General features: G+C 42.9%; 2 protein-coding genes across 3 annotated transcripts in view; both read right to left on the reverse strand.

Annotated features, from left to right (window-relative positions):
• Positions 1 to 18,344, reverse strand: part of DUSP8 (dual specificity phosphatase 8) — a 102,384-nt gene that overhangs the window by 16,596 nt on the left and 67,444 nt on the right. Inside the window, exon 1 of one of the 2 annotated variants that reach the window (XM_063117129.1) lies at positions 7,864 to 8,411. The exons of the other annotated variant lie outside the window; for it this stretch is intronic. Within the exon in view, the coding sequence (XP_062973199.1) occupies positions 7,864 to 7,981 (118 nt within the window). The 5' untranslated portion in view covers positions 7,982 to 8,411. Of the gene's footprint in view, positions 1 to 7,863; positions 8,412 to 18,344 lie in introns of those variants that run through there. 2 annotated transcript variants of the gene reach the window in all.
• IGF2 (insulin like growth factor 2) overlaps positions 14,914 to 18,344 on the reverse strand; it is a 960,921-nt gene continuing 957,490 nt past the window's right edge. Inside the window, exon 5 of the transcript XR_010025053.1 lies at positions 14,914 to 14,935. The gene's annotated coding sequence lies outside the window, so the exon portion shown is untranslated. The remainder of the gene's footprint in view (positions 14,936 to 18,344) is intronic.

The following is an 18,344-nucleotide window of genomic DNA, read 5'->3' on the forward strand; positions in this document are numbered from 1 at the left end:
TTCTTCTTATCACCCCTTCTATGCTTGGCTTCTGTTTCACATACTCTTGATTTTGCTGTGTTTACTTTTTTCCTAGTGCTGATTCTTTTGTCTCACTTTCCTGCTACCTGTCTGTCAGTTTCTTTGTCCCCAGATCTCCCCTTTCCTTTGTTAGTAATGGTCATGTGCAAGTATTTTGATGCAAACCCCACTCCCAACATGACTTCATACACTATTATGTTCTTAATTTGCTTTCGCTGGCTCTTTCATCCTCAAAACAAGTTTATTTTTCATCTTTCCACCTCTATTTTTTGTTCATCATTGTCTCATATATGACACTTCCCCCCCCTATTGTTAATTCCCAGCTTTCATCTTCTGCTCCTCCATCTTCCCATTCTCAATGCTTTTGTCTCCTATTTTGATGGAATCTATCTGCAATTCAATAGTTGCTCCTATGTCCACAAGTATGCTTCTTTCTTCAACTTCTTGTGTTTCTTCATCTGGTCTTGCTCATGCTCCTCTAGTTACTTTTTCTTTGTATGCTAACTTTCCCTTCTAAGACTGAATATCTTCCTTTGTTTTCTAAGGCTGCAAATAACCCTCATCCCTCCTGAATTTTCTCTCTCTTGTGCTGGGCCGTTTTACATGACATGAGCGCCCACTATGGGTTATTTAACCTATGATGAGGCTACTGTACATGTGGGGTGTATACCACTGTCATTTTGCATATCCAACCCTCACTCAGAGGTTGTCATGTCATCTGAATCTGGCGAGAGTAGGTCATCTGAGAGTTAAACAGATCATAGGTTCATGCTTGATGAATAACAACCCTGAGCAGGGATTGGATATTTAAACTTCATTTTTCTTGTAAGGTGGACTGATTTAAATCATAAATTAATTAAGCCACTAAGAAGAAAAGGCCAACTGATTTAAATCCTGAATTAAGTCACCAAGAAAAAAGGCCAACTTAAACAACAGATTTAAATATGTTTCGTGTTAGACTCCCTCCTCCTCTGATCCTGCTCTCACATGTATTAATTTAATTTAAAATATCTGATCTGTTTATTTTTAAATTGTTGATTTCCCCCTACTTTTTTCTAGGCTTTATCCCTCTCCATTTAACAGCTATAATTCCTCTTTTACTTTGCCAGTCCATCCAGAATTGGTCCAGATCACCTGCTATTGATCTCTCGGTTGCCACTATCTGTGGCATCTGGTTTCTGGTGTTGCCAGGAGAAGCTGCAGTTTTCATCAGTTTACCCTTGTTTATTTCACCTCTTCCGAATAGCAGGATCTCTCACTTTGGAGAAGGGTGATTTTTACCCCTATTAGTCCCTATTGACACTTTTCTGCACATGCAGACATACAAACACACACACACACACACACACGATCTGTTGAATAATAAACAAATAGTATCTCTTAAAAATACAGGAATACACAATGTCCAGCAATCATAGCATCAAATATAACTCCAGTGGTTGTTCACCAGTTCCTTCAAGCTGTTTTTACACAGGCACAAAGCTATGGATTATTGTAACACCATTATGCACTGATTTACAACCCACCCTTGCAATCTGCATTGTGCATGGAACAATTGTACGTCACTCCTGCACCAAGTAGCAGGATCCAGAAAAAATGCTTGCACAGTCATTAGTGCAATTACCATGCCAGCATCTGTATGGAACTCTGAGTGAAGCTGCAACTTCTCAGGCCATTATCATAGAGAACAATACATCTCCCAACCTTTCCTTCTGTTTCTTGCCACATCTCAGTGGTGTCAGTGGAGGGAACAGGTGCAGCCTTTGTTTTTGTTGTGATACACAAGCATTTTAACACTTCTTTAGGTGAAAAATCCATTGAATTTTCATCTATGCCTTGCAATGAGCCAGCTGCCTACCATGGATCAAATTGAGTGGTGTGAAGAGAAGCATCTCCTTCAGCAGGCAGGAACTGTGACGGTTTGGCTTTGGTCTAGCTAGATCACAAATAATTCAACTTAGTTTTTCTTGGTCGGCAAATTCTAATCAATATTGAGAGGATGCCATCTAAAATAACACTGGCGCCTTTATTTGTTTAATTGTAGATGGTGGTATAATATCTTTCTTAATGTCTGCTTTAAATATATGGGGATCTCCCTCTCCATGGAGGCTGAAGTCACCTGCTAGGCAAATCTGGGTGAGAAAATTTAGATCTATCAGTTACTAGATCTAAATTTAGAACTATCAATGCCTCGATCCAAAGGGATCCAAAGAAATTATTATTATTATTATTATTATTATTATTATTATTATTATTAAAGGGCAGCTACCCTAAAATAAGATTTCACCCTACCCTACATCCCTGCTACACCTGACAGAAAGCCATATCAGAGCTGTCATCCTGAGGCGCCATATGTTGATATGTAATTCTTGACAACTCCTGCAATTGACTACCCTCTCAAAAAAGATGCTTATGGAAGAAGTATGTGCAACTGCATCACACACATTTGCACCACCTTATGACCCCTGCAGTTTAATAAGCAATTTCTCTCCATCCTGCAGCAGTTTTCTCCCAGATTTGCTGGCACCACAGTTACATCTTTTTATGAACATGAAAACAACATTCACTGCTGGTTCCACTCGAATACTTCCATTTTAGTGCTAATATCTATTCTTCATTTGCTTGACAGCATCAGCAATGGACCTTCAGTCTGTTGGGTGCCCTGGTGAAAGTTCTTCAAGAGTTCTCATTACTCGGCACACACGGATTTTCGCGGGTCCTTCTCACAACATCGTCTGCCTCCCACGAGCTTCCCACTCCTTCTAGCCTTCTTTGTGCCACAAAACACAGCACAGTAAGTCCGACTTATTTTAAAGATGGAAGTTTCCGCCATCTCCTGCTGTGTGCAGGAGAAGCAGCAGGATCAAAATGGCCCACAGAATGGGCCAAGTGCAAGTTGTTTACTTCCTCTTTCAAAAGAGGAAGTAATGAGAGACAAATGTGTGGGCACAGAAGCGACAAAACTGCTTTTACATTGAGAACCTGCCTTTACACTGAGACAAAACTACTTACCCAAGATCAACCCTCCCTTTCAGCCACAGGCAGACAGAACAACAACGGGTGCCTACTTAAGATCACTTAACTCAGGGCATGTCTACACCAGTCCTATATCACAGGGTTGTCCCTGGATCGTCCCTGTGTGTCCAAATGATGCACAGGGAATCCTGGGGGCAACCCAGGACTTTCCCTGAGATATCTGGGACAGCGGAATACCCAATTTCTCTGTGGTCCCGGAACCATCCTGAGGAGCACGGGCCATGTGGCTGCTGCTCCCAGGTTGTCCCTTCCTCCTCGTGAGTAGCAAGGCTCTTAAAATGGGCATGGAGCTGCATGGGGGCAGGGAGAGGCTTTGGTTTTTTAGTTTTGGTATTTTTGGAACTTACTTTTCCAGAGGAGGGCAATTACACTCCTTCTCCTGTTGCAGAAAAAAAAAGTTGTCCACGATGTCCTTTCTTATGGGATGTCGCACAGCCATCAAGACGCTGAGTGTGTGTGTGTCGCAGAAGCAGGTAAGTCCGCGATCCTCCCCCCTCTCTCCCTCTACACCCTATGGTGTAAACATGCCCTCAGTTCAGTGACACTAGCCTGTAATGTCCTTTAACCTCCCCGCTATACTCACAGTAAAGTTTGTGAAAAAATGTGGGCCCCCCTTCCTGGGTTTTCAGTGGAAGACTATGGATGAGGTGAGATTGCAATTCACTTTAATGGCTCTTGAGTATGAAATCAGAGTGCTACTTCTTTAAGATTCACAGAAGCAGAGTACAAGGGTGAGTATAATCTTGTGTATGTGATGTTAGTATCTCTGGGTCCTTCATTGCTCATCTATAATGAAGAAATAGTACTTCTTGGTCTTAAAGGATCTTATTATGAGTTAAACCCTTGGATGTTATAAGCTGTAGAAATAATCTAAAAGATTGAGAAGGACAAAAAGCTGCAGCTCAGGCTGTTAAACACATGAATAAACCTTTCTTGTCCCTATAATTAATAGCATTTTTTTTTAGTTTCTTGATGAACTGAGGCACTTATCTTTACACAGGCAAATTTTCCAAAGACATCAGGGAAAAGTGGCTGGTTGAGATATTCAATGAAATGTAGAGAATATACCTTTAAAAAGCAACACCCATATATCTCCCTTTCACTCCTCCCATATGTCAAATGTACTATTACCAAACTGGGGCTGGGGGGAGGGGTCTTCACTTATTTCCCCCCTCTTATTCTGTAACAGTTAATTCAGTGCTGGATCAGACTAAAGGTCTGTCTAGTCCATCATTCTGTCCCTACAGTGGCCAACCAGATGCCTATGGGAAGCCCAGAAACAGGGATAATGCCTCTGATATGTAGGTAATACAAAGCCATAATGACTAATATCCATTGATAGACTTATGCTTCATGAAATGTATGAACAAGGAAAGAAGCCAGAGGAACAGATAGGTTACATAAGGAGAACTGTGCTCAGTATGAGAACACCCTGTGGCCTCTGCTGTAAATCTTGGGGGGGGGGGGGCATTTCTGTCTTGACATCCCCTCTAGCATCTATGGAGGTTATTTATGCATAAGAGAGGCTTCTATATGTTTCATTACAAGCCTAACCAATGATGTAATTGCAGCCCTTGAAAATCTTACCCAGTCCTGCCTTAGTGAATTCCTTGGCTTTCAAAACCATACTTCCTTTTTGCTAAAAGGTCTGCTGTCTGCCACCCAGTCCCTTAAGTGCGAGACAACCGCCCCAGTGTGGTTCTTTTGTTCTCTCACAAAAGCAGAGTTCTCCAGCAGGAGCTGTATGCTTTGCTCACATGCAAAAACCCTGCTAGATTTTACATAGGAGAACGGTTACTCACTTACATACCTGAACAAGTTAAAGGAAAGCACCAGCAACACTTCAAGGGCTGCTTCACACCTGTGTTTTCTTTTCTTGCACAGATATTTATTCTGAGCAAGAAAAAGCATAAAAACCAAGGGTGAAGAATGAACGTGAATACACTGTATTTCTTAGTGTACTCAGCCTCTCCAGATTAGGGTAAATAAGGGGTAACTCAGTCAGAACCAAAAAGCATGGCTGGGATGCATCAGACCAGAAATAGCAAATGCTGAAGTCCATGCATCGGGCAGGGACACTTGGCAACATTCCTCTCCCCACCCACACCTTCTGGGCCCCAATTTATAGTATTAGCAAAAGTCAGGCCCGGCTTCCTTCCTCAAGTAACAAATACTGTTCCACTCCTTATATCTGCTCAATTAGCTCACCCATTGCTGGCCAATGGCCAATTCTACATAATATCCTTTATCGTATTGTCAGAGCAGCCAAAATGTTCAGCACGTTACTGATGCAGCCTCGCTGCATTTGCTGCTTTGCCAGAGCCAAACACGGAGCTTTTTATAGGCAGTTAAACCTGTATTCTAAAAAAGGGGGAAACTGGCTCTTCCTCTTAGTCTCTTCTGAAACTGCCTCTCCCAATCCCTCATTTTAAGTGGCTTTAGAATCTTACCTCATCAAGTTCCTATTTGAATGCTATTACTGCAGTGTAAAAAGCTCAGTAGCTCCTTGCAGCTGTTTCCCCTTCACAACCACCTGCTGTATTATTGACTCTCACTGCCTTCCTGTGCTGCATTAACTGATCTCCTTTTTCAAGCCCTTGCACTGTTTTTGGTATTGTCAGATATCTTCATTCTCACTTCAGCTCTGGGATGATCCATTTCTATTTCCCCCAATTCTGCGATTTGGAGCTCCATCAGACGAGCGTTTTATTGCAGACTCGTTATTGGGCACTCACGGATTTTCGCAGGTCTCTCTCATGACATCCTCACCCTCCCGAGCGCTTCCCGCCCCTTCTAACCTAATTCGTGCCACAAAAAACACCCTGTTATTTTTAAAGACAAAAGTTGCCGCAATCTCCTGCTCTGTACAGGAGAAGCAGCGTGATCAAAATGGCCCACTGAATGGGCCACATGAACGTTGTTTACATCCTCTTTCGAAAGAGGAAGTAATGAGGGACAAATGTGCGGACGGAGGAGCGACAGTAAGGAAATGCGATTTCCCCCCCGTGTGATGATGCACTTTAAGATCGACTTTGTGCCTCTCCTCCATTATCATCCTACCTTGTGCCCTAGTCTCTTCACTCTACTTATTTAATTAAAAAGGAAGCTCAATTATTTCCATTTGACAGATCAAGAAGTATTACCCGCAAATTAATCCAAAATATACCTGTAAGAGCAGGAAACTTAAATTTCCTTACAGTCCAAAAACCAACAGTCAAACTATTGTGTCATCTTTCACCACTAGGCACGCTTACCCAGTTCTTGGTTTTATTGAGATAACATCTGTTGGGCAGACAGTTTTGAGTTGCATGCTCAACTTGAAGGAAGATTCCATAAAGGAGAATGGGAAAAGCTTGCAAATTCACTGTCCTCAATTAGCCATGTTTCATCTTTGAGTCTTTGCCAATCCGGTTATATTTCTTTGATATGAAAGAGCTTGTGTACGTAGGAAAGCAACCAATTAATTCTGTTTTTAAAAACACTGGGAAAGAATCTGGAAGACTCAGTACTCCCGAGCTGCTGGTCCAGATTTTCCTCTGGTTAACATGCCTCCCCAGGACCAGTTTTACTGGTTCTAAGTAAAGAGAAAAGTGTCATATCCATAAATGACTTATTACTAATGACACCATCTCTGGGCTATGCATCTCATGACCAAAACAGAGAGAGAGAAAGAGAGAGAGAAGAGATTTCCAAGCACTGTAGGACAATTCACATTTTGTAAAGAGTGCAGGAGTGATAGGAAAGTTTCCTGGTTCCACCATTTGGTAAAGTAGATCAGTCCAATGTTTAAAGCTGTTTTTCATTCTTCTTTTCACCTAGCACTGCATGCAATAAGCTACTATTGGATGCTTTTTAGATAAAGGAATCATTCCCAAGGGGAAACTGCAGTCAGTCATCATGAGAAACAAAGCAAACATAGTGGGCCTGAAGGTTGGGACAGCACAGTGCTTTTTCATGGTTTCATCAATACCTCTTCTTTTCTATTCCTTTCCTAGGAGATACTTTCTTTCTCCACTTTCCCTTCCCTCCACTCCATCTGCACATCCTCTTGATAGTGACCTCTAAAGAAGGCAGCAGTGAATGTATGATGCTTTCTCATGCACAGAGATGTGCTCAGGAAATTTCCACCCCTCCCTACCCTTCTGCCCTGGAGAAGTGAACATGTGGTGGGTTACATAAGAAAGGAAGAATCTGCCTTTCTTCTCCAAGCTCCCCATTGCACTCTGGCTTTAAGGTATTCCCACTTACTGTGAAATTAAGCTCTTTTAGTTCCAGCCTTCCTAAACCAAAGGGGCAGCACCCTTGGTTTCTAGAAGAATGCCAAAACACTGCACATGTAGAATCCTAGAGGACTCAGACAACCATTACCACTAAATGTCCATCTTCTTGCACCTTATTCTTGTAGCAAACAGTAAAGCGATTCTGAAACAGCAGCACATCTTCTGATTATTCTTGAGGGTGGGGGTTACTCTGGAACATCCTCGCTCAGAAATAAATCTCACTAGTGAGATTTCTGTATGCTTACTTAGGATTGATGCCTGTGCCTGGGAGCTGCAAAGGTAGTGAAATGATGGGTATTTGGTCCCCACGACCACTACCAAAATCCTAAACTGGTGATGTTGTTCTCTGGCTGCAAGGTATCAACTGTCAACCCACCACCACACTCCAAGGCAGAACATGGTTCAGACTAAGGAAATTCTCCCCCATGCCCCCACAAAGAAATGATCACTACCTTTCTCCATTCACTTCTCATGCAAATCCTCATCTAAAATAAAATAAAATAAAATAAAAATACAGGGAACCAACCTCTCATGTCCCTGCTGTCCTTCATCCGTCTCACCCTGATTTTCAGCTTCATCTGCCCATTGTGCATGTCTGGCCAAAACTGGTCCTCAGGGGGAGCAATCATAACATCCAAAGGCATCCAGGCAGCTGGGTTGCGTCTCTCCAAGAGCTACCTCCTGCCCTGGCAAAACAACAGCTGGCGGAGGGGGGGGAGCCTCCTCTTTCCAAAAACAGGGAAAGGGAGAGCTCGAGACACCCCCAAATCCAGCTTTTAGGAAAAATGAAAAAGGGAAGGGGCGAGGTAATGGGTCAGAAATATTCCAGCTCCTTTTCTGCAGGATTATTTCCCTCCTCTCTTCACTCCTTGTGTATGTGCAGCGCCAACTCCAGCGAGCCTGAATGAGCTCAGCACATGAGCAACAGCCGTGCTGATCCACCAAGGAGCAGTCATAGCTAACGGGTCAGGCATGCAACCGCATTCCTTACTCAGCACACAGACATGCAGTTTAACTCAAGGGCTACGCTACTGGCATATGGTTTGCTCAGCTGCTTAAAGAGACAACATCCCATTTCCCCCCTCCAACCCCGACTGCAGTTCCAAATGGCTACAAACGGCAGCCGGCAGGGGCAAGAGAAACTGCTCTGGTGGTGTTTTGTTTTGACAGGATAATGCATCTGTATGGTAATACGAAGTTTTAGAATGCTGTGCAGTCCAGCTACCTCATTTGCTGCATGTTCTTCACCTTAGTTCCAAAGCACTGATAGAAAGCAGGAGGAAGTGTAGTATAGTGGATAGTGTACTAGCCTGTATCGATACATCCAGATTGGTAGATTTCTGAACAACCTATTGCAGTGCAAGGGGGTGGCTTTGCAGACTGTACTGCATCACAGGTTTTCTAACTGTATGAAATTCTCTTGCTTCTTCCCTAGATAAAATGCTAAACAATTGTTCTGGGCAGAAGTCCCATGCTGTATCCAGGTGCTTTCAGACCAAGGGCAGTTAGCACAACTAATCAGAAGTCATTGTGCAACTATTCAGTCTCCTTCCCTGTGTTTCTTTTTGTAAGAAGTGGTGGGAAAGCCTAGGAGGGCTACAAATGGAAGATGTCATCAGGCATTTCTAGACAAGGCTGTTAATCCACTGTATCTACTTTCGGTTTTGTCACAGAATTGAGAACTGAGTGCTACATAGAGTGCGTTTCCTTCCTGCTTTTTCATTACATAAGCTCTAGGTGGCACTGTAGTATAGTGGAATACAGCAAACACACAAATAAAAAGAGTGTTTTCTTTCACTTTTAAATACTGCACTTTCCCTGCTCCAAAAGAAAAAAAAAAGCGTGAAAGAGGTCTTTAGACTAAGAAGCAAAACTGGAGGTTCACAATGCTGTTTCAACAACTGTGAGTAGGGAATGACAAGTGCACAATTAATTCCTCATGTAGAAAAGGAGGAAGCCCATAATGAAGGGCAGGATCTACACAACCGCTTATAACGGTTCATAATGGTTATGACAACTGTTCAGGCCCAGGACACATTACATATACCGTTTTCATACCATTTAAAAAGTGTTATATCCTGCTTGGTGTAGATTGGCCCAAAGTCTCATCTGGAAGCTCCCCCTATTTCTGGCTACTCTTCCATTCTAGTTTCACCTAATTTGCACCACTACGTTTGTGTGCTCATTCAGCTAGAACTGGCTCACACCTGGTCATTTTTTTTCTTCCCTCAACTTCAACACCAATCGTGTGTACAAGAAACATGCACATATTTGTTCCAGGGCCATGAAGGCATAATTTAGATGAGCTGAAATGAAGCAACAATGCTGGTCAGGACACATGCTAAGCCAGTGAACAACCTTGGTGCCAAAAGTAACTTACTTCTTGGGGCAATTTTAATCAGGACCACAGAGTGGGGGGAAAGGGTCAACTCCCCTCCACTTGAACTGTGGCCCAATCCAGATTGGGGGCCACCACGACTGCTATTTTAAGAATACATACAAAAGCAAAAATGCATTTAAATATAGAGTATAGTTTGTCTCTGAAATGTCTTTACAGGGGGACGAGAAGAATTCATGGAAGATAGTGACCATGGCTAATAAGTGCTGATAGATCTGAATAAAACCTCCATTTTCAAAGGCAGTATGCCAGGTGCTGAATGGCAAATGATGGAGAGAAAACCCATGTAGAATAGGGAAAGACCCTTTCCTAAGAGCTACCACCTGTCAGTACATATGGACTAATATTCTGACTTGCTGCATGAGCTGGATGGACCAATAGCCTGACGGTGCATGACATTTTCCTACTTTCCTATTGTGTTATCCAAGTCACCTGCTCCACTGGCGGCCACCACCACCCTTTCCACATTCAACCTCCATGGCTTCAAAATGGTGAATTGCAAATCTGCACTCTGCTCCATTCTCCTATACACTTCATGCCCCTTGCCACCCATACAGTTAATATAAAGGGAATGGTAAGCCATGTTGATGCTGAGCCCACAGTGGGCCTGTTCAGACAACACACTAAACCATGGTTTTGCAGCAAATGTTTAGTGAGTGTGTTAAGCTGTGGTTATGTAGCCTCCATGGTTAGGAATGGTTCATATGACACGCTAAGTTATGGTTCACATGACACGCTAAGCCATAATGTTTAGCTCAAAGTGCTTAACTACCGTGACTTAGTGTGTCGTTAAATACGGTTAAAATCAGTATCAGCCACTGCTGAGCCAACCCCATTGCCTTACTAAGGGCATTGTTCTGTAATTTGTGTGGAATATGGATAAGGTGCTGCTGCAGGGTATGTTGGCCTAATATCAGATAGCCTTATTCTATTATGGGAAGGGCACTGGCCAAATTATTCCTCTCACAGATCAGTGGGTATTCTTTAAACACACATCTGCACAGTGCTTTGATGCTTTCGAAGTCTGCTTATGACTGAATGGTCCCTGGCTCTATGGACAACCGTACAGGATTAAATGAACTGGGTAGGATCCTTTGTCTCTTTAAATCCAAAGATTTACAAGGACAAGGAATACAAAGTTGAACTGTTTCATGGGAGTTCAGTGTTTTTCCTTAACAGTGACATCACTCCAGATGAAGTCACCAGCATTAAATAAACCCTCCCACCTTCCCACTCCATGATTGGAAGCAGTGTTCAAATGAGACTTGTTATTGTAACAAATATGGGGCTGATTATTGTCAGATGTGGGTTGGAGTTTAGAGAAGCACTTTTTTTTAACATGGAACACAGGGTCAGTGTTTAAACAGAGGCAGTATATGGAAACCTGAGATGCTATTCCTGTTAGCCCCAAGAATCTAGAGGGCTGCCATTGTTCCACAATATGTCATGCCATGGTACTACAATGAAACTGGGGTATAAGAACATAGCTTTCGACAATTACATGTGCTTTCCAAAACTGTGTAACATTTTCACTGGGTAAAGTACGTTGACCCTAGTAATCTTAATTTTTTTTAAAGTGTTACAGTGGGGTGACCCAACATTTCTAGGTCAATGTGCACAATTTTTCTTATATGTGCTGAACTGCTCAAAAGTTACCCCCATCACTACCACCACACACACAAACCCATAACAATCAGGCAAAGGTTGGTAATGTGGGTAAAAGACTGAGTTTGGAATGGAATGCCTCCAACAGAGGTAACATATATCAATAGGGAAGTCCCTATCCTGAGTTGCACAAGCCTCTGTTTCCTTTCCTTAAAATGGGAATATGTAATTTATTTCCTTCCTTGTCTTGTCTTAGATTATTAAATTCTTTGGCTTAGTAGACACAATCTCTTGGCAGGGCATCCTGTGCTCTCTTTTCAGCACTTAACTGGGGAATGAACTGTGTGGGCTTTAGGAAGAAAGAGGGTATCTTTTGTGGTGCACATCCTCCTGCCCAGGCAGCAGAACTCATCTAAATACTAGAGCTGTTGCTTGCTACCTGCAGCGTAGGCTGGCAAGCCTTAAAAAAGGCTATTGGCACAATGCAACATCTCGCAGACATAAAAGAAAGCAATCAGAGGTGTCTGCAGTACTGAAAACCTTCTCCTTAGGACTTCAGGATGCAATTTCTCTAGCAACAGAGCAGCGTCAGGCAATTTGTGGCCCTCCAGATATTTTTGCATAATTCCACACCATTGGTTGTGCTGGTTAGGGCTGCTGGGAGTTAATGGGCAAAACATCTGGAAGGCCACAAGTTGCCCACTGCTGCAATAGAGTATAGCAGTAATCTAGCTGCCTAGCCACCAGTAAAATACTCTATAGCAGGAGTAGGCAACTTGGTGCCCTCCAGATGTTTTGGAGAACTCCCACAATCCTTGCTGGGGCTTATGAGAGTTTGAGTCAAAAACATCTGGAGGGCACCAGGTTGCCTACACTCATCAATAGCGATTTTAGACCTTTTCAATGTATAGCTTCTTTAGATAAATCCTCAGGAAAAAAGAGTATTACATCAAAAAGAAAAAAAATGTAAACTAGGAGGAACAATTCTGTATGTTCATAGTTCCCCTTACTCCCTCCTGTTTGCCAGAAATCAAGTATGAAGTGACACAGTGCATCCACTTCTTCCCCCACTGCTACTAGCTTCTTGCTCTTGGTCCAATTGTTACAAAAGCCGGTTTGGCAGAGTGGGAGAAGAAAGTGGGTGGGAGTGCATTCCTAAGAATAATTATAGAATCAGGAAAACAAGTCTTCTGATGATAGCATTACCAAAGAGAATGTTATAGAACACAGGCCTGGAATACAATTCACTCAACCATGTGACCTGGCTCAGTCTCCTTCTGAATGAAGCACTCAGAAACATCTAAGATTTTGGCTGGCAAGTACATATCCTGGTGGCCAGCCAGTTTGCATGGGGGTGAAGGGTAGAGGCCAAGCCCTGCCAACATGCTTCTAGTAAAATGGGGCAAGGAGATCAAACAGTGCCAGCAAGAGGAGAGACATCCATCTTCCTGATGTGTCTCATCTTAGTCTCCTTTCCCATCCCCCTTCCAGAAGGGGATGGAAGGGACAGATCAGGGTGTGACCTGTTCATACAGCCCCTCCCCCCCCAACAAAAAAACTGTTTCAGGAAGCATGGGAGATAGCAGGCTGGAAACTAGAGGGACAGGAGGGAACAATGCAGTAGTTGTCAAAGGTCCAGATTCAGCCTGTAGTAGAATCATAGAATAGTAGTGTTGAAAGGGGCCTAAAAGGCCATCGAGTCCAACCCCCTGCTCAGTGCAGGAATCCACCTACAGCATACTTGACAGATAGTTGTCCAGCTGCCTCTTGAATGCCTCCAGTGTGGGAGAGCCCACAACCTCCCAAGGTAACTAGTTCCACTGTCCGTACTGCTCTAACAGTCAGGAAGTTTTTCCTGATGTCCAGCTGGAATCTGGCTTCCTTTAACTTGCACCCATTATTCCGTGTCCTGCACTCTGGGAGGATCGAGAAGAGATCCTGGCCCTCCTCTGTGTGACAACCTTTCAAGTATTTGAAGAGTGCTATCACGTCTCCCCTCAATCTTCTCTCTCTAGGCTAAACATGCCCAGTTCTTTCAGTTTCTCTTCACAGGGCTTTGTTTCCAGACCCCTGATCATCTACTGTATAACAGGACCTATTAAAACTAGTTCAATTTCAGGAGTCCATGATGGGAATGGGCAGGAGCTTTTCAAGACACCACACTTCAGCCTGGAGAGGAAAAGAATTCCTTCGGTGACAAAAGCCCTTTTCGGACATTCTGAAAGTGGTAGAAGTTAACACGTGAGGAGACGGAGCACTCCCTCCTCCTGCATTTACATCACCCTGTGCTCGTGGATGGTGAGCTTCCATGCAATTGAGAACCCTGATTTTCCAGTGTTCTCAAATGCGTGGACAGCCTCCATACATACAGGAGACACTCCTCTTGAGAATGTCGCCCTCCACGACTTCAAGGCAAAAGAAAAATGCACAAGAAGGCACTACAGCACTCACACATTCACTTCTACTGCTTTCAAAATGCCTGAAAGTGATTTTAATTTTTTGACAAAAGAGATTTTGATTTCCTCTTCACCCCACTTCAAGTCATATATTCACTGCAATGGACTTTGTTTTAGTCTAGCGAGAAGTTAGTTCATATTTTTACATTGAATTTGTGGCTAGTCATCTATTTTTTCTAGTACTCCCTTAGAAGTACATGTCTCTATGGAGTTGGGTTATTCTAGAAAAGACAGATCGTTCCAGAGTAGGTTCTTGTGCAACTGTTTCTCTTCTGACAACTCAAAGCTCCATCACAACCTATTTTTTCCGCTGGTTTGTCTCCGCGTTTTTTACCTCCGTTTCATAGCGTTGCAGAACACTTCTTTCTAGTTTGCTGTTTTAGACTTTTAAAAAAAGCTTCAGAGTGACCACACTAACCCTCTCAAATTAGAAGTAGCATATAGCCATCATGGCTACTGGCCACTGATAGCCTTCTTCTCCATGAAATTGTCTAATCCCCTTTTAAAGCTGTTCAAATTGGTGGCTATCACTACATCTTGTGGAAGTGAAGTAACAATGCACTATGTGAAGTAGCACTCCCTATTATCTACTCTGAATCTCTCACCATTCAGCTTCATGGGATGACCCCAAGTTCTGGTATTATGAGAGAGGGAGAAAAACTTCTCCCTATTCACTTTCTCCATATCACGTTCACCTCTTATCACGTAACCCCAGACTCGTCTTTTTTTCTAAGCCAAAATGCCCCAAACAGTGTAACGTTTCCTTACAGGATAGTTGCTCCATTCCCTTCCTTATTTTACTTCCTCCAACACTACAATATCATTTTTTCAGTGTGGTGACCATCTGTCAGGCATGCTTTAGGGTGGATTCCTGCATCGAGCAGGGAGTTGGACTCAATGGCCTTATAGGCCCCTTCCAACTCTACTATTCTATGATTCTATTAAAAGTCAGTACTCAGAAGTAAGTCTCTCTCTGTTCAACAGAGTTTACTCAAAGGTAAGCATGCATTGGATTTTAGTATAACTTGGATTATTCAACTGGAAATGCAGTTGAAATCAATGGGATTTAGTCTTGAGTAAGGGAATCAAGCTCCGGCAATAAATGAGCTCCATTGAACACACACACAGACACACACACACTCCGATTCTGCCTTAATGCACCCTTGCGCAGAATCAGAGACATGTGTGTTAATGGGAAGGAATGATTGGGGGAGAGAAATTAATTCCTAAAAAATCAAGCGATGAACCAATCTGATTCAAACTTGGCATGCCTAAAGCCCTACTTAAGAGCTGTCATGGTCCCAAGTTTCATCTCTTTATCTTTAAAATGAGGGAGCTGCGGGCAAGGAGGGTGGGGTTGGAGCAGCAAAAGTATGTTAGACCGGTTTAGCACAGGGGCGTGGAGGAGAACCGACCTGCCCTCCTCTTTCATCTGCAAGCTCCCCTTCAAAGCACATTCCCCCAACAAAGGAAATAGCGAGACGGCACTACACGGGGACTGCAGGGCACTTTAATTCCATCTGGGGGAAATAATCCAGACTTTCCCCACTCTAGAGAAACACGAAAAAGGGAGGGGGAGAGATAGTTTGTCTGCAGGACAGGCATGATGTCATCTGAGTGCTGTGCTGCAAAACCTCAAACCAGGCATGACGAGAGTGTGATAAAATGCTGGTGTGATAGAGCCCTCAGAGTATATGTAGGGGTATGCACTACTATGACTGCTAGACTGGCATCTGAAGCCATCTCATCTTCTCCTTCACGAGAGCCTAGTTTCCCTCACAAACCTATAGGAAGTGTGTGTTTGTGTGCGGGTTTTTGCTTTTTTTTAAAGGGATACAATCCACTAACTGAACAGATGGCTTTAGTTGTAATGCATCAGAAAAAAGCATTTGCAAACAATGCAGGTATTTGCAGAAGCTTCCATGGATGTAGGCAAGTCTTCAGCTTACTTAACAGAGTATGAAGGCAGAACCAAGCACAATTAAAAACTTGCAGCTCCTATTGGAAGACGGCTGAAACAAATAAATATTGGATGAAAAGAATTCTTCATGTAATATGCTTCAGCAACAGAATTGGCTCTTCTCAGTGCTGGCTCTTTGTGCATTGACAAAGCGATATAAAAGCATTCAATGGGATTATATACCCAATTTGTCCCCCAGAGCTCACTTCTATGTAACTTCTGAGAAAGGGAACGACTAAGACTATATTTGCATGAATAAAACATAATGTACAGTTCACTATACTCAAGGCTAAATCTGCTGCTGTGAAATCATTGAATTTTATTTATTGATATCAAAGTGGATACAACGTAACAGTCGAAATGAACAAAACAATTAAAAAAATTAAGAAGTTCACAATAAAGCATAAACAAGACAGTTTAAAAGTCAGCTCCTAGTCACCTACAAAACATCTCTAAAAAGAAAGTTTTCACAGTCCCTCAAAAGGGCCATCCAAGTGTGTGACAAAAACCTATTTTCCTATATACCAACAGTGCCACCTAGAGCGTCTGGGGCTCTGAACCCCTGCAGAGAACTCCTGAATAGACAATTGTCCTTATTTTTATTTTCAATGTATTTTCCCAGTTTTATCTCCCCAACCTTTGTTTTTTACAATAGGCTAACTAGTCTAAACTAGCTAGCTCTTTTGTAATGTTAGTACAGAACCATTAAAAAAGATGGACCACCTTTGAAATAAATTTCTGATTAACTACCTAGATCACCTGCATCAGAGATGGAGCTGTTCTTGCCAGAGGTTCAAACTATAATCTACAAGAGACTGGATTTTACTGGTCTCTTGTGTGTGATTCGTTGCCTCTCCCTGCCCTGTTTTCTCAAGTACACGTTCTTTACGTATTTTTACATTTTGCTTCACTGATTTTTAAAAGGTGTGTCTTTGGTGGAATTTCTTGCTAAAATCTTCCTAATGTGCTAAAATGCATGGTATTTAACCTATCCCTTGCATTTCAAGGATAGCTTAAGATTTGGTATTCTATTTTTTTTCCAGAGGTGGGCTGAAAGGAGGGTTCCTTGTCTGTAGAGCTTAGAACACCCTCACCTACGGTTTGTCAGAAGATGCAGCCTGTCATACTGCTTTTCTGGGGAAGCCTTATGAAAAGGTGGCCTACCAGTAGGGAAAGGCTCAGATCCAACTCAAAGTGGAAGTGGCATTTTTGTAACAGGAGAGAATTCTAAAATTGTGGAGCCATCCCTGAAAAGGCCATACCACTAAGCCTTAGTTTTCATCTCTGAAAATTCTTCATTCTTGTGCATGTCCATGTCCACAATTCAACAGTAGCAGTAGCTATTTGCTTGGGTTGAATCAAACTTCACAGGAATGTAGGTCTAAAAACACCTTTTAAATTCCAAGGAAGGATCCCCTTTCCATTGCCGTGAATGGGCTTTACTGTGGGGAACTTACAATGGGAAACAAGAGAAACTGAGAACTAAAGTGACGGCTCTTATTATAATGCATACATATACATTGAACAGAGCTCTTGGGTTATTACAAGCAGTGGTTAACATAAGGAGAGGCACTAGAACGTCGTCCCCCACCTAATCCCAGTAGGGGGTGGGGTAATGGCTATTCACTTGCAAAGGAAGTGAACTTTATTAAATGCTCAGAACCCTCCCCTATTAATTATCTTCTCATGTTTCAGGATTGAGCCTTGGCACTGGGAACTGTTTCCTTGGCTTTTCCATGGCTAGCCTTGGCAAACATTTAGCCCTTGCTTGCTGATTTATAAAATATTGTAACCAAAAGGTACATGCTTGTGTTCCACCAGGGGGATTGATGCTTGTGAAAAGGCTGATCCTTAAGTGTGTGTGTGGGGGTGGGAGATGGAGTTTGTTCACACAATACCTAAAGGGCTGCTCCAGCCTTTGCCATGAGAGCAGTGTGTGTGTGTGTGTGGTGTTAGCAGACTTGCCATCCCTTCCTCTGTCATCCCCATGCAGGGCCATGAATGCCTGTATTATGACCTACCCACCAGAGGCGGATCCAGGTTTGTGATGGCCTTTGGGCAAGGTACCATCAACGGGTGAGTCTACCTGCCCTCAGAGAGTCTACCTTCTCACCACTATTGTTACCAGTTGCTATTGGTCCCCATCCTCTTATGATGGCTACTGTTTGCTTGCTTGACAAGCAGTGAGCCAATAGGCAGTGACATCTACACCACCATTGTCTGGGTCAGAGTGAGAGATAGGCGAACAATCAAGTTGCAATGGTGAAGAGGAGGAGCAAGTCCAGGGGGCGCTTGTTAGCTGTGATGTGGGCCCTGACAGCTCTGAGTTACTCAAAGATTAGTGGTACCCGTTTCATTTTCACATATACATGCTTGTTAATATCATTTATTTTAGGGCTATGAATGGGTATAATCTAGAGAAGAGACTCTGCTTTCATAAAGCAATGGCCATGTGCCTCCACTGTTGTAACTAGTGCTGCTAAATTCACATGAAATTCCCGAATGGACACCAGATTGCCAGTTTAACTGCCTTCTAGGGCACTGGCCCCATACATGAGCAGAGAGACAAGGGGAGTTTGCTGAGATAT

The sequence above is a fragment of the Elgaria multicarinata genome, chromosome 2 (genome assembly GCF_023053635.1).
Source record: "Elgaria multicarinata webbii isolate HBS135686 ecotype San Diego chromosome 2, rElgMul1.1.pri, whole genome shotgun sequence".
Lineage (NCBI taxonomy): Eukaryota > Metazoa > Chordata > Lepidosauria > Squamata > Anguidae > Elgaria > Elgaria multicarinata.